Source organism: Grammomys surdaster, unplaced genomic scaffold (genome assembly GCF_004785775.1).
Source record: "Grammomys surdaster isolate TR1022 unplaced genomic scaffold, NIH_TR_1.0 125928, whole genome shotgun sequence".
Classification (NCBI taxonomy): domain Eukaryota; kingdom Metazoa; phylum Chordata; class Mammalia; order Rodentia; family Muridae; genus Grammomys; species Grammomys surdaster.
This window is the reverse complement of record NW_021620751.1, coordinates 3649276-3661930: the sequence shown is the minus strand read 5'-3', so window position 1 is coordinate 3661930 and position 12655 is coordinate 3649276. Positions and strand designations below refer to the sequence as shown.

The window sequence follows — 12655 nt, the reverse complement described above, 5'->3', positions numbered from 1 at the left end:
GGGGGTGGGGTAAGGCATTATTTTTGTTTTGGTTAACATTTTGATTTGACTATCTGGAAGTCAACTCTCTGATGTTCTAATTTGGGGTTATTATGTCTCAAACATGTAAGCACTTACAGACAGTAAATGTGTGTGATCATTTATGGTGTCTCTGGCCTTTCCTCAATAGGTAGTTCTTGATCAGTTGAAAGTGGGCCTCCAGTGTTTCTTCCTGGACACTCCTCGGCTTTTCTACCTCTTTTTGAAATGCTCAGGAAGAGGTAGCTTCCTAGGTGTGGTTACTGGAGTCACTGGGTGGAACCAGCACTCCCCACCCCTTGGCATGATGTAACCTTGCACATGCAGAAAGTGCTGACAGGCAAAGGACCTGCATTACATTCCTTCTGGAGGAAACACAAAGACAAGGAAATTCCTCCCCTACGAAGGAAAGCAGAATGTTGTATTCTTAAAAGAGTGGATGAAAGGCTATGTCAATATATGCATGGACCTTATGACTAACTACCATTGTAACAATATTTAAGTCTGATTTTGTTTTAATTAATCTCACTATCAATTTTTTCTGCTTATGAGAAAAAGAAATAATCCCATAGCTCTAGACTGAACCCAGAAAGAAAAGACAGTGTCTGTTATTGCTTTGTAATTTCATTTTGTATTTTCTTTCAAAATAAATTATTATTTTTACAAACTGAACATTACAATATATACTAAGGATAATATTCAGGGGTTTGGGAGGGTTAGAAATGGGGCTGAGAATGGAAGCATTGAGGATAATCTCACTTGCTATGCAGATATAGGAGGGTTTTTTTTTCTTCTATTATAGTTCAATTTTAGAACTGCATGGGTCTTGTAGAGAATGGAACCAAAACACAAAGAAAGTAAGAGATGTGCCCAAGACTGGATCATATAGCAGAAACAATTCCAAGAAAGTATACTGATTCCCAAAGTAGTATTTCGATGATTGTTTCTTTTTTACCAATGTGCAAATATGCTATCAACCCATCAAAAGTGGTTACATTCCACGTACTGTTGCTTTCCTATATCTAGTTTTCAGTTTCCATTTGGGGAACAATTGTAGGCTTTTAGTCTTCAGGTGAATTCTAGGACTTCAGTTCAAGTGATGGATACCAACTGCCAGTCTTCCAATGAAAGGCTGAGATAATGAGTAAAGGCCCCAGGGGACAGACGAACCAACACAGGCTTTATAATCCATATAGGAACAGCTGCTTTGCCTGCTCTGGACTCGCTGTCCAGGCATCTTTCATTCCTCAGAAATTCACCTGCTTTTTCCGAACTACACAGATGAAGTTTGTAAACTGTTGTCACAGCTAGGTATGATTTATGCGTGCCTTAGACACTCCATTTTCTTTTAGTGGTTTAGGTTTAATGCATTTTTGGTTCACTCAAGGAGCTGAGCCATTCATTGTTTTCATCTAAAACTTGATACTGAATTCCCTGAAATCCCATGTGGACAGGTGATTTGCGATTAGGTTCATCAAGACAGGTGGCCCAAAATGTTGAGTTCCTTGAAGAACCCAGAAGTGGCATTACTTTGACTTGATATGTGGTAGACAACAATTAAAATGAAAATTCACATCCGAGATGGTCAGAAGAATAGAACAAATCTTCCTGCAGTTCCTAGGCAACAAACAACCAAGAGCAAACCCAAAGAAGAGAACTGAGCTTGGCTTCTGTTACTGTAGGTCATTCACATAAGTATCCATGGCACCCAAAGATGGTCAAAGCTAAGAAGCAATGGTCAATCACTGCATTGTGACCTAAACCTCCATTATTTTCAAGTCAGCTTGTCATATTTAGTATCATCCAAAGATCTCCATGGGAGTCTCTGTTGCTTTTGACAGATGGCTTGCTGACTATGACTTAGGTCTCACAATGGACTCCCTCTAGAGCAGATGATGTAGGGTGATTTCATATTTAAACACCTAAAACAGAGAGAACATTGGTTTCCATAAGAATACTGTGTGTTGCTCATTATGAATTACACATACAAGTGTGCTGCTGTAACAGTTGCCCTTAGTACTCTGCTTAGTCACCATTTATCTACTGGTGGATGCATCACTCCATAGCAGGAAGTAACCCACGCACAGTAGCATTCTGCTCTAGAGGATTATCCAGGGCCAACAGAATGCCTTGCCAGAAAAGATCTAAGAGATTGTAAGACTCTGATCCCTACTCCACTATGATCATCATAACCCATGATTGACTGATAAGAAGTATTAAAGCCAAGAGGAACTCATCTTTGAGATGAGTTTATGATGGCATTCATATCCCATCTCTCCCTGTGGAATCAGGCTGAGCCTGCACTGGAGTTGAAGCCACATCTTTGCCTAGCAGCTATATTGTCTTCTTTCATTAGCTTACTATACATTTTGTCTTTGGTGTCACACCACCACCACTATCCCATGCATAAACATCTCCATTTCCAGATCTTCTAGAGAGCCTGACGTACCACCCCCAGCTCATGCATGTATATAGATTTTTCCTCCTCCTCTCCCTTCCTCCTACTTCCTTCTTCTTGCTTTCTTCCTTTTCTTTCTCATTAGTATTCTTCATCTCTTTGACCAGCCTAAAGCTAATCAAACATATATTCGATTATTTCTGATAGACATCTATTAAGCAAAACAAACTTTTCTAATTTTGGTCATGGAATTTTAGTTGTTATTTTTTTAAAATGAGAATACTGAAAGTACCATAATATGAATATTATTGCAGAAATATATTTGTTCTTAATGTGACTCTCATTAAATTTTTGCCTTTTCCTAGTTGTGTGGATTTAATGGAAAATAAACAGTGTGAGGAACCTAGAAATAATATGGTATATACATAACCAATGTAAACTTGTCTGTAGATTAAGTTAACATTGGGTTTTTTAGCAGTAAACAATATTGCTGAAGATAACTTTTCTTGATGTGTAAGGAGAAAGTGGCTAATGTTTGTCACATGTTTCATTCATTTAATGTTCATTTCTTAACTTTCTTTTTGCTCAACAATAATTATGCTTTGTTGGAAGCTAAATGTCTACTCATCAGTAAAATATATTTAATCTCTGCCTTTTAAAGGCCTGCTATCTTTCCCACTTAGAACTTTGGTTCAGGCAAACGTAGATAGGAAGAAAGGAAACTATAAATTTGCATTGTTCTAATTGTATTAGTAAGGTTTCTTTCTCTTTCTTTCACTCTCTCTTTCTTTCTTTCTTTCTTTCTCTCTCTCTCTCTCTCTTCCTTTCTTCCTTTCTTTCTTTCTTTCTTTCTTTCTTTCTTTCTTTCTTTCTTTCTTTCTCTCTCTCTTTCTTAGCACTAGTCTGAGTTCATGAAAAGGCACCAAAAATATTATGAAGAATCTTCTCAGACAGACACATCAACAGTAAGTTCTCATTAAATATTTGTCAAGCGAACACACACAACCAATTTAATGCTTTGTCCTTTCCATACCTTTTTCTTACGTAGCAATAGAAGACAGCAAGAAAAGCACTAATTAACAATCCGACACCAATCCCAATCGCAATGTATTTTTCATAAGAATCCACAGCATATGAAGTTAAGGTCAAATGCTCACACCGTTCTCCCGTATAACCAGTAAAGCATCTTTAAAGAGAGAAACAAACATGCAACTAACTGTAAAGCCGACAGTGACAGAAAAACACATGAGTGGTGCATTTCAAAGAATGAGAAAAGAGACATTTGCTAAGGCACATGGGAGTCAGCCCATTAATGGAACAGTCTGCACTTTAGCATAGTAAATTCAGTAAGGCTGCATATGTTCCCTCATTGCTAAGAGGGAAAGGTAGACTGCTTGTCAAGAAACTGAGCAAATCAGTGTGGGGCGAGGGAGGGTCATGGTAGTTCCAGGACATTATCTTCCTGAATAGATTTTCTTCTTGTGGGAGTCTGTCTCATCCAGGAAACCCAAGAAAGTTCAGAGTCGCCTTTGCATGTTGTTAGACACACAGATACTGACTTGATAGTTGTAGATCTTCAAGTCAGCATTCAAAACAAATTTCCAGTTCTGTGCATCCTATAGTCTGGGAACTACAGTGTTGAGTAATATGGATAAGTAGTTTAGAAAAAGAAAGTCATAATATTCAAATACAATGGCCAGTCACATTCAGATCAATCACCATTCCCCCCTGCTTCTGCAATTCCATCATCCTATTCTTTTCAAATTATTTTTCAGATCATAGTCATATCATTTCTCCCCACTCCTCACCAACCTCCGAAACTCTTATGTACTTAAGAGGGACAAGGGATTTGCTGTGAGACTGTATTTCCTAGAAACAACAGAAGCAACACTCATGAGGTCTCCCCAACATGACTGCTTAAATACGACTTGAACAAGGACAACATGAAGAGATAAGCTAATGTGGACCAGGTGTGAGATAGGATTCATGGTTTCTCAACCCTATATGAAGAACTCTGGGTAACTCAGGAATGCTGAGAGCAGGAGAAATAATCTTCACCAGGGAAGTATTGGCCACCAAGCACTATTTATAGTGGACAAGACAGAGCAGTTGCAACTGTGCTATGTGCAGCACCTCTCCCATCTCTAAGACTTGCTAAGTTCTTTGCAGTTACCTGCAAATGGCTTTCTTCAGCTCATGGTGAAATGCACAAGCTCCGTTAATGCAGTAACTATTGTGGTCTTCCAAACAAGGATGGGAGAACTTCAGAGCTATGAGTTCTTCTAGGTAGTCAACTAGGAAAAGAAGATTCATTAATTAACAATTAAGTGTGTCCTACTTTGATAATACATTTTCAATACATATATAAAGAGACCATTTATTTCAAGAACATTTTAGACACTTTGTCCTTTGAAATGTTGGGTGGTTTTTTTCGGGGGGGAGGATTCTATCCAAAAGGTTGGGTTCATGTCTCTCCACACATTATTAATTAGTTATAGGATGGAGGTGGATTAATGATTCTCCTATTCTTTACAAGCTACACAATAAAACATAGAGACAGGTTGGCCAAAAGGTGGCAGCACTGGTTCTAGCTTAGGAGGTAATTTTGAACCATGTTTCCCAGCCATGTAACCAATGCTAATTAGAGCAGAAGGCCTCATATCAATTTACACTTCCCCTGTACATCCCTAGGGAGTGATATGTCACCGCCTAGGGATGTAACTTTGCTCAATAATAAAATCGATGTTTATTCCCTCTTTAGAGGAGATGAGAACCCCCTCTTATACTCTTCCATGAACTGCCAGGAAATGCTATCTAGAGAGGGGACATTTCCATTGATTAACCAGAGAGGGGCTGTTACAACTGATATGAAAAGCCAGAACCAGTTGTGGGCTCAGGTAGACACAGCTAATGACAACACTACAACATACTAAGTGAAAGTTCTGCTCGGTTAAGAGGTGTTGTGGAGAAGTGGCAAAGCCATGGGGGTGCGGTCTGTACCAGCTTTCTCTTTCTTTCATTTCAGCAATGCAAAAAAATGACCACAGTGTGTAGTTAGTGATCAGAAGCCTTCTCAAGGGACACCCATGTCAGGAAAGGGTACCCTGGAAAATCATCTGGGTTTCAGGATGCTACTACTGGTGCTGGCATGCCAGACAGAACACTGCTTGTACCATCCTTGGTGCTTACGCAATGGGAAAGACTCTTTGGGAAAACCGCATCATTGAATCACTGCCATCTTTAAACTTTTCTTAAGTACAGTTGGTGGCAGTCACATTATGGTGTGTTGAGTGCATAAGTCCACCTCCTTACTATTAGTCATTCCTCATGCTATGCTGTATGTGAATTCCTATAGAGGCTAAGACAATCCTACTTAGGTTTCTTTACACACACACACACACACACACACTCACACAGAAAGAGAGAGAGAGAGACCTAAAAAACATTTCTTTTCATGTAAAAAATACTAAATCTCGATATTCTAGGGTACCAACAAGACACCATATCGATTTGCTTTGAGAACACACACCATAACTTAAAATTGACCTTCAATTTGCTGACTGTAGTATCTTTAACATAATTTATCATTTATTCCTTTAGGAATTTGGAGATATTGAGAAATTCTCATTCAAACCATGCTAAGTTCCTCTTAATTCAAGATGAACCAAGTTCACGTAAGCAAATCTAAAGAAGAATTTTCTAGAAAATATAAGAATTTGAAAGAAACCATTTCCAAAAGGAGGACACCCCAGAGAGACCCATTATTCCTTTGAGGAGAAGTTAGTTATAAGTTCATTAAAACATTTTTAATATATAAGATGTATATTTTTACGATAAAAAGCAAAATGAGAGGCTACAACACAGTGTTAGATGCTTAGCATGCACAAGGCTCTAGGGTCTGTCCCAGCATTGCAACAAAGCAGGGAAAAATACAAAATTTTTCCACAAAGAAAGCAAAGGAAAGAAATAGCTCCTTCCTTTCTTAATTGTTATTGTTATGTAAATCAGGGACTTCATTTACAGTTCAGCAATATGAGAGAGAAAAAGGGTAAGGATGGAGATGCTGGAAATGTGTCTATGACATCAACCGCTGAGATGGAACCATGTCTTTAAACACTCATGTTTTTGATTGTGAGCCCAGCCTTTAGTGGCTGAGCCATCTCTCCAGCCCATCTTTAAATTTTCTACACACTCTGTTTTACAAATCAACACCCAAAAATAAAATGGGAAACACATACTTTAGGTGTTTAAAAGTATCGGCAAAATGAGGTTCAGTTAGATAGTCCCCCTTTTCAAGTTTAGAAAAGAACCATTTGGCTTCAACGTTTTGTTGTTATTAGCTAGACCTTGAAAACAAAATAAAGAGTTTCTGTATCCTGAATCACAAACCATAATCTTTCTATCAGGGGCCATTTATGAGTTCTGTGAGAGAGTCATTAGCCATCCAGACTCAGGTCTTGACAGGGAAGGAGCTTTCCAAGTTCATCTCTAGTTCAAATAAGTTTGAAAGCTGTGCCACATGCCATGCTAGGCACCAGCAAGAAGTCTTGGTGATGTGCACATTGAGGTGGAAAGACAATATGTGACCACCACCAATAATAACCAAAGTGGGTGGGAGAGATCAGGAAACGCAGCATATACTAAAATGACAACAAGCCACAAGAAAAGACCTTTCCGAAGATGAAGAAAAGCACGGCTTCTTGTAGTTGTAATTTCTGTGGCTGCTAAACTTCCTGTTTTAGTTCAAAATACTTCTCTCCTCCAGAAGGTCAAAGTCATATTCAGTTACACCCAATATAAAAAGGTCATTGGGAGTCAAGCAGAATCCCAGCAGAACCCATGACAGATCTCACATTTAGGACAGTAGAGAAAGACAGGCAGCTTTTCTCACCCCCTGCTTCACTTCCTTCTTTAAAAAAAAAAAATGCAACCCTTAGCAGGCACACCTACCTGTCACTTCAGCTTAACATCATCTCTCTGAAATAGCTGATTATCTAAAAAAATTAAATTACAATTTTTCAAATGTTCTCTATCACAGTGCAATTTTCTGTCAAAAGTTCTAAAGAAGTTGCTGGAAATAGAGCGGGAAGAAGATACCTTCCGTGTTGTTAAAAGTCCAGTTACTCTGCTGTGCTGTGCTGGGAGGGGTCACCTCTGCTTCTTCACTCAGCGCTGCCTTCATTGCTGTGGTAGGGAGAAGAACGTCTTTCACAGGTGAGCTTCCTTTGTATATGAACAACAGACCCAAAGTGGCTCTTATCCTGGAGTTCCCATTTTCTGTTCTGCTTCTAACTCATTGTATCCATTGAAATCCAGAATCCAAGGGCAGTTACAGACTACTTTTTAGCTGTTCCCTTGACATGAGTCAAGGAACGCTGAAATCCACTCATTCTCAGGAGAAAGTTGATGTATTTACAGACTCATTGAATCACCATGCACAGTTTACTGTAGGGCAGTAGCTGTTATCATGTGTACTTCAATTATGCAAAGCAAACACTTCAGGCTTGAGAGAGAGAGAGAGAGAGAGAGAGAGAGAGAGAGAGAGAGAGAGAGAAAGAAAGAAGAAAGAAGAAAGAAGAGAGAGGGGTATTCTATAAAAACATAATTAATACACACATTCCTTATTCTGATCATTGCCAGGAACAACTTTGAATCCAGAGAATGTAATCTTCACGTTTTAAGGTGAGACAAAGGAACCAAAAAGGGAATTACGCACCTTTGAACAGGAGGCAAACTGCTATCGGAATCCCCAGAGCCATATCCTGCAGCTGCTGAAGTTCTTTACCTGGTCCTCCTAGACGGAAGGGTGGAGGGTTTTTATTGCACTCTCTGAGTCTTTCTTCCATTTATATTTCACGAAGCGTCATTTAGCCGTTCTTACCAATCCAAAAACTATGTGCTCCTGGCAGCAGCTTGAAGCCTGCGGGCACTCGCACACTTGTTTAGGATACCTACATTATCTAGAGATGTGATCAAGTTCCCTCTTGAAACACTGGTTTCCTGTCACCTGTGGGCATAATCATCCCACATGTAAAAGTTCTTAAAACTACAAAAACGAACGCAAATGAGGAAAAGTCTCTGCTGCTGCGAACTGAACTCCAGCTTTCCTAGTAGACTACGAAGGGTCACAGCCAAGAGACCTGCGGATCTGCAGACAAGAAAATCTGTTAGGATCTGTGAAAGTCCCTGATGCTACCCCATTACCTATCATTATGACCTCCGAAAAAAGTATTAATATTTTAAAAATATTTTTAATTTGGTTATAAAGAAGAACAGAATTTGTGTAAAACAAACATGTTTCTCATTTTATTTTTAGTTTTGTTACTTAGTTGGGTTTATGATAAAGTTTATAAAGTAAAATTACTTCTAACACTATAACATTAACCTTTCTGTCGTTCTGACATTTAATGCTTTATAAAGAAATCGTATGGACCACTAAGTTCCAGGATCAACAGTGCTTAAATTTGTCTTCATGGTAGGCTGCAGAGAATCATTATATTAATAATATTGAAACCATGTATGGTGGTAATAGCCATTATAAATTTTTCATTGAGGCAGCCTCTAGTTTGGCTAAATCTAATGAGCAGCTAGTCTTAATTGCATACAAACTCAAGGTTTTTTGACTGTTGACCCAGTAATGATTAAAATGAGATTACAAAAGCCCAAATATGTAATTATGCCTATGCCTTTTTGTTTAAACTGTAGGGGTTACTTGTAAATTTTAACTGCCCAAATAACTTCGAATATTTATGAATATAGTTTGCTGAAGTGGCATACCGTTCTACCTGGAATTTTATTTGCTTATATTTTCTGAACCTTGAAAACTTGTTCAAGATTGGTTATCGTGTGAATCATGTCCACCAAGCAAATTAGATTTATCAGAAAGGATCCCTTTCCATATTTAAATAAGAATTTGGCTTTAGAGATGACACAAGCACGAGCTTGTTGCACTCATTACAGCTTGGGCAATCACTTACCACAAGAGTCATCACTTTAAAGGTAAAAGAATATGTACCACTTGGCTTTCTTATGTCTACACACTGTAGCTCTAGGTTTATGATCTTAAGTTACTATTTAGTACATCAATTTCTGGGCACTATTTTTCTCGAGGAAAAAATAGTTGAATTATAAGTCAAAGAATTATCTTAGCATCTTGTGGATGATTTAATATATAATCAACTAAGGATTAAAATACTATCACAAGTCTTTTGACATTTCTGGAAAAATATTGGCATCCTATCTATCTATCTATCTATCCATCCATCCATCTATCTATGTATCTAACTATCTATCTGCCTATTTACCTATCATCTACCTACCTATCTACATATCTATCATCTATCTATCTCTGTGTGTCTTTGTATGAGACAGCAAGAGAAAGCAAGAGCAAAAGGGGGGGGGGGACCAACCCAAGAACTTTATCACATATTAAGCAAGTTCTACTGGTGTCAAATATACCTGGTCTAAGATCTTTATTCTTAAGAGTGAGCTACTGATATACAATGATCATCTTTGTCATAACAGCTAACTGGAGGGTCTGTGGAGACAGCTCAGTTGGTAATGTGCTTGCTGTGCAAGTGTGAGGAGCTGAGTTTGTCTCTCCAACACCCATGTAATAACTAGCAGTGATGGGACGGACCTAAAATCTCAGTGCTGGGAACGAAAAAGCAGAACGATACTTGTGGGTAGATGCAAGCCAGTCTACTTGAACTGGTACACTCCAGGTTCAATGAGGTACTATGCTGGTGTTGGTTGGATTTTTGTCAGCTTGACACAAACTTAGATATGTTTGGAAAGAGAGAATTTCAATTGAGTATGGCCTCCATCAGACTGTCCTGTGAATATGTTTGTGGAACATTTTCTTCATTAATGATTGATACAGGAGGGCTCTGCTCACTGTGGATGGTGTCACCCTTAGACAAATGGTCCTGGATTGTATTTTTAAAAAGCAAGCTGAAGAAGCCATTGAGAGCAAGCCAATAACCAGTACTCTTCCCTGGAATCTGCTTAGGTTTCTGATGAAGGGTTACTGACAAGTTTCTGTCTTGATTTCTTGATTTCTCCCAGTAATGGACTGTAACCTGTGACATGTAAGCAAATAAACTCTCCCCCCATCCCCAGGTTGCCTTTGATCATGATGTTTATCAGAACAAAACAGACGTAACTAGACCATACATACATACACACTGCATATATATACATGCATGCATACATAAACCTCAAATAACACTGATGAATGGATGTTCAAAAGGATTAAATCTGGGTGAGGGTGCAGCTGAGTGGTTGAAAGTGTAATTACATGGGTGAGGACTTGTATTTAATCCCTAGTACACAAGAAAAAGAAATAAGTAGAGAAAGGGGGAGGGAAGGAGAAAAAGGAGGAGAGAAGAAATACTCAAGTCACCAGACAAAGAACATGCATTAGATAGGACTTTAATCTCATTTTCAAACCATTCATCAGAAGGCCTTCCTATGTTTCCAGTTGCGTCTGTGGCACAAGTTTCTGAAGAGATTATAGAGGAAGTCCCTTAACTCCAGAAATCAAATTTTAAATACATTTTCTTTTGTTATAAAAAAACCCCACTAAGTATTAGAGGAACCAAAGTTTTCACTCATATCAGAGCACAGAGGTGGATGAGTAGCTCTCTGAAGAGTCTCACTGTAGGCTAGGCCACATCTAGCCCTCTGCCATCTCAGCTACATCCTTGGCACCCATTGACCCTGGGGAACAGGGCTAAGCCATCCCACCTGCTGCTTCTCCTCTGAGGTCTGTACTGATTGATCTCTGTATGAAAGTCACTTTGAGCCTCTCACCAAAAGGTCCCCTTTTCCAATTTTAAAGGGTAGAGAGATGCATAGTGCAAGATAGACTCCCTGGCATCTTCATTTATTGCTAATACTCACTGAAGAAAATTCATGTTAAGGAAAAAAGAGCCCCACTGTCACCTTTTCCTCATGTCACACTTCTTTTAAAGTATCTGTCTCTCTCCTCTGGTCATAAGCACCTCTTGATGTTGATTCTGCTCTTCATATTTTGGCACTTTTAGTTGTCTTGGTTTTGTTGGTCTTTCACTCAATGAGGACTTATGGCTAGTTGTTGGCAGAAAGTATATGTGAGGGTTGTTTGTCCCCCTATATTTATCTTGTAATTCCTCAGAATTTGCAGGAATTTCTGCAGTCATGACTGGGCTGCACAGAACGCTGTTTGTGGAAGCAAATCTGTGGACAGTGCATGTTTTCTGACCTTCAATAGCTAAAGCCAGCCAGGGAACATACATGCATAACATGGGAAGTGACAACTGCCATGGCGGTCAACACAAAGGGCTGTGGCAGTTGAGAAGTGGTACTCAACTTTTCATGGCAAAGTTTCATTTGGAATGAATCTTCATAAGTAGAATTTTTATAGGTAGTGATTAAAAAAGTGAAGGCTATCATGGGGACTGTAAAGTGGTGAGTAGGCTCAGAGGAACATCCTCACAATGGGCCTTATTTAAATTCAAATAGTAAGGTATGATCTCTGCCCTTGGCTGAGCAATCAGTAACTAGGACTTTCCTCACCTACCATAGAGGGTTAAGAAAGAGAAAAGATAAAAAGATTAAGAGGAAATCTTTAGCACACAATAGCCACTCCATTAAGGAGAATCTGCCAGTGTTGAATGACGTGAAGGGATGCAAGGTGGATAGTGGCCTCTGATTCTAGGAATTTTGGTGTTGGTACATGCAGTTGAAGCTTGTATTCTCATCATCAGCCATGAAGATCCACCCCCTTCCAGGATTTGTGTTGCTTAATGACTGTTGCTTGTGTATGATGTCATTGCCTCACACTCAACATGTCTTAAATTGAACTTATTATCTCTTCTCCTAAGTCAACTTCCTTGATAACTTCCTTATGCTAAAGAGGGATGGTGTCTTCTGGCTCTGTCTGAAATCCTATTTACTTGTTAAATACAGTCTTCATTCCTGCTTCTTTAAGTTTCTTCTGACTCTTACCACTCCTCACTTTATCTACCTGCGTTGTTTTCACTCCACATATGTTTCCTTGTGCTACAGGACAATTTCCATCAATTCCTTAAGGTTCAGATAGTGTAGGGAGAAGACTGCATCTGCACACCTCTCCTCAAGGCCACCAAATAACTGTAAATGAAGTCATATCATTCAGCTAATTTCTGAGAAAAGTCCAGCCTTTACTACACACTTATTTATACCCATCTGAGCCCTCTGTAAACACAACCTGGATCT

At 39.0% G+C, this 12655-nt stretch overlaps 1 protein-coding gene across 1 annotated transcript; it reads right to left on the bottom strand.

Moving 5' to 3' along the window:
* Positions 1-629: 629 nt before the first annotated feature.
* Positions 630-8432, bottom strand: Epgn (epithelial mitogen). The gene is made up of 5 exons (XM_028752680.1): positions 8133-8432; positions 7514-7600; positions 4590-4710; positions 3450-3602; positions 630-1940 (listed from the first exon to the last, which is right to left on the bottom strand). Exons 1-5 carry the CDS (start codon positions 8260-8262, stop codon positions 1886-1888), a joined length of 546 nt encoding a protein of 181 aa, XP_028608513.1. The 5' UTR covers positions 8263-8432; the 3' UTR covers positions 630-1885.
* Between the last annotated feature and the right edge of the window lie 4223 nt (positions 8433-12655).

What these genes read in the sequence shown, in the direction of transcription:
- Epgn (XM_028752680.1), bottom strand. Translation starts at nt 8,262, where the DNA reads ATGGAAGAAAGACTCAGAGAGTGCAATAAAAACCCTCCACCCTTCCGT. An exon ending in GACTTTTAACAACACGGAAG is followed by an intron (nt 4,711 to 7,513) that starts GTATCTTCTTCC and finishes TTCTTTTCCTAG; the next exon opens with TTGACTACCTAGAAGAACTC. An exon ending in TATTGCTACGTAAGAAAAAG is followed by an intron (nt 1,941 to 3,449) that starts GTATGGAAAGGA and finishes TCTCTGTTTTAG; the next exon opens with GTGTTTAAATATGAAATCAC.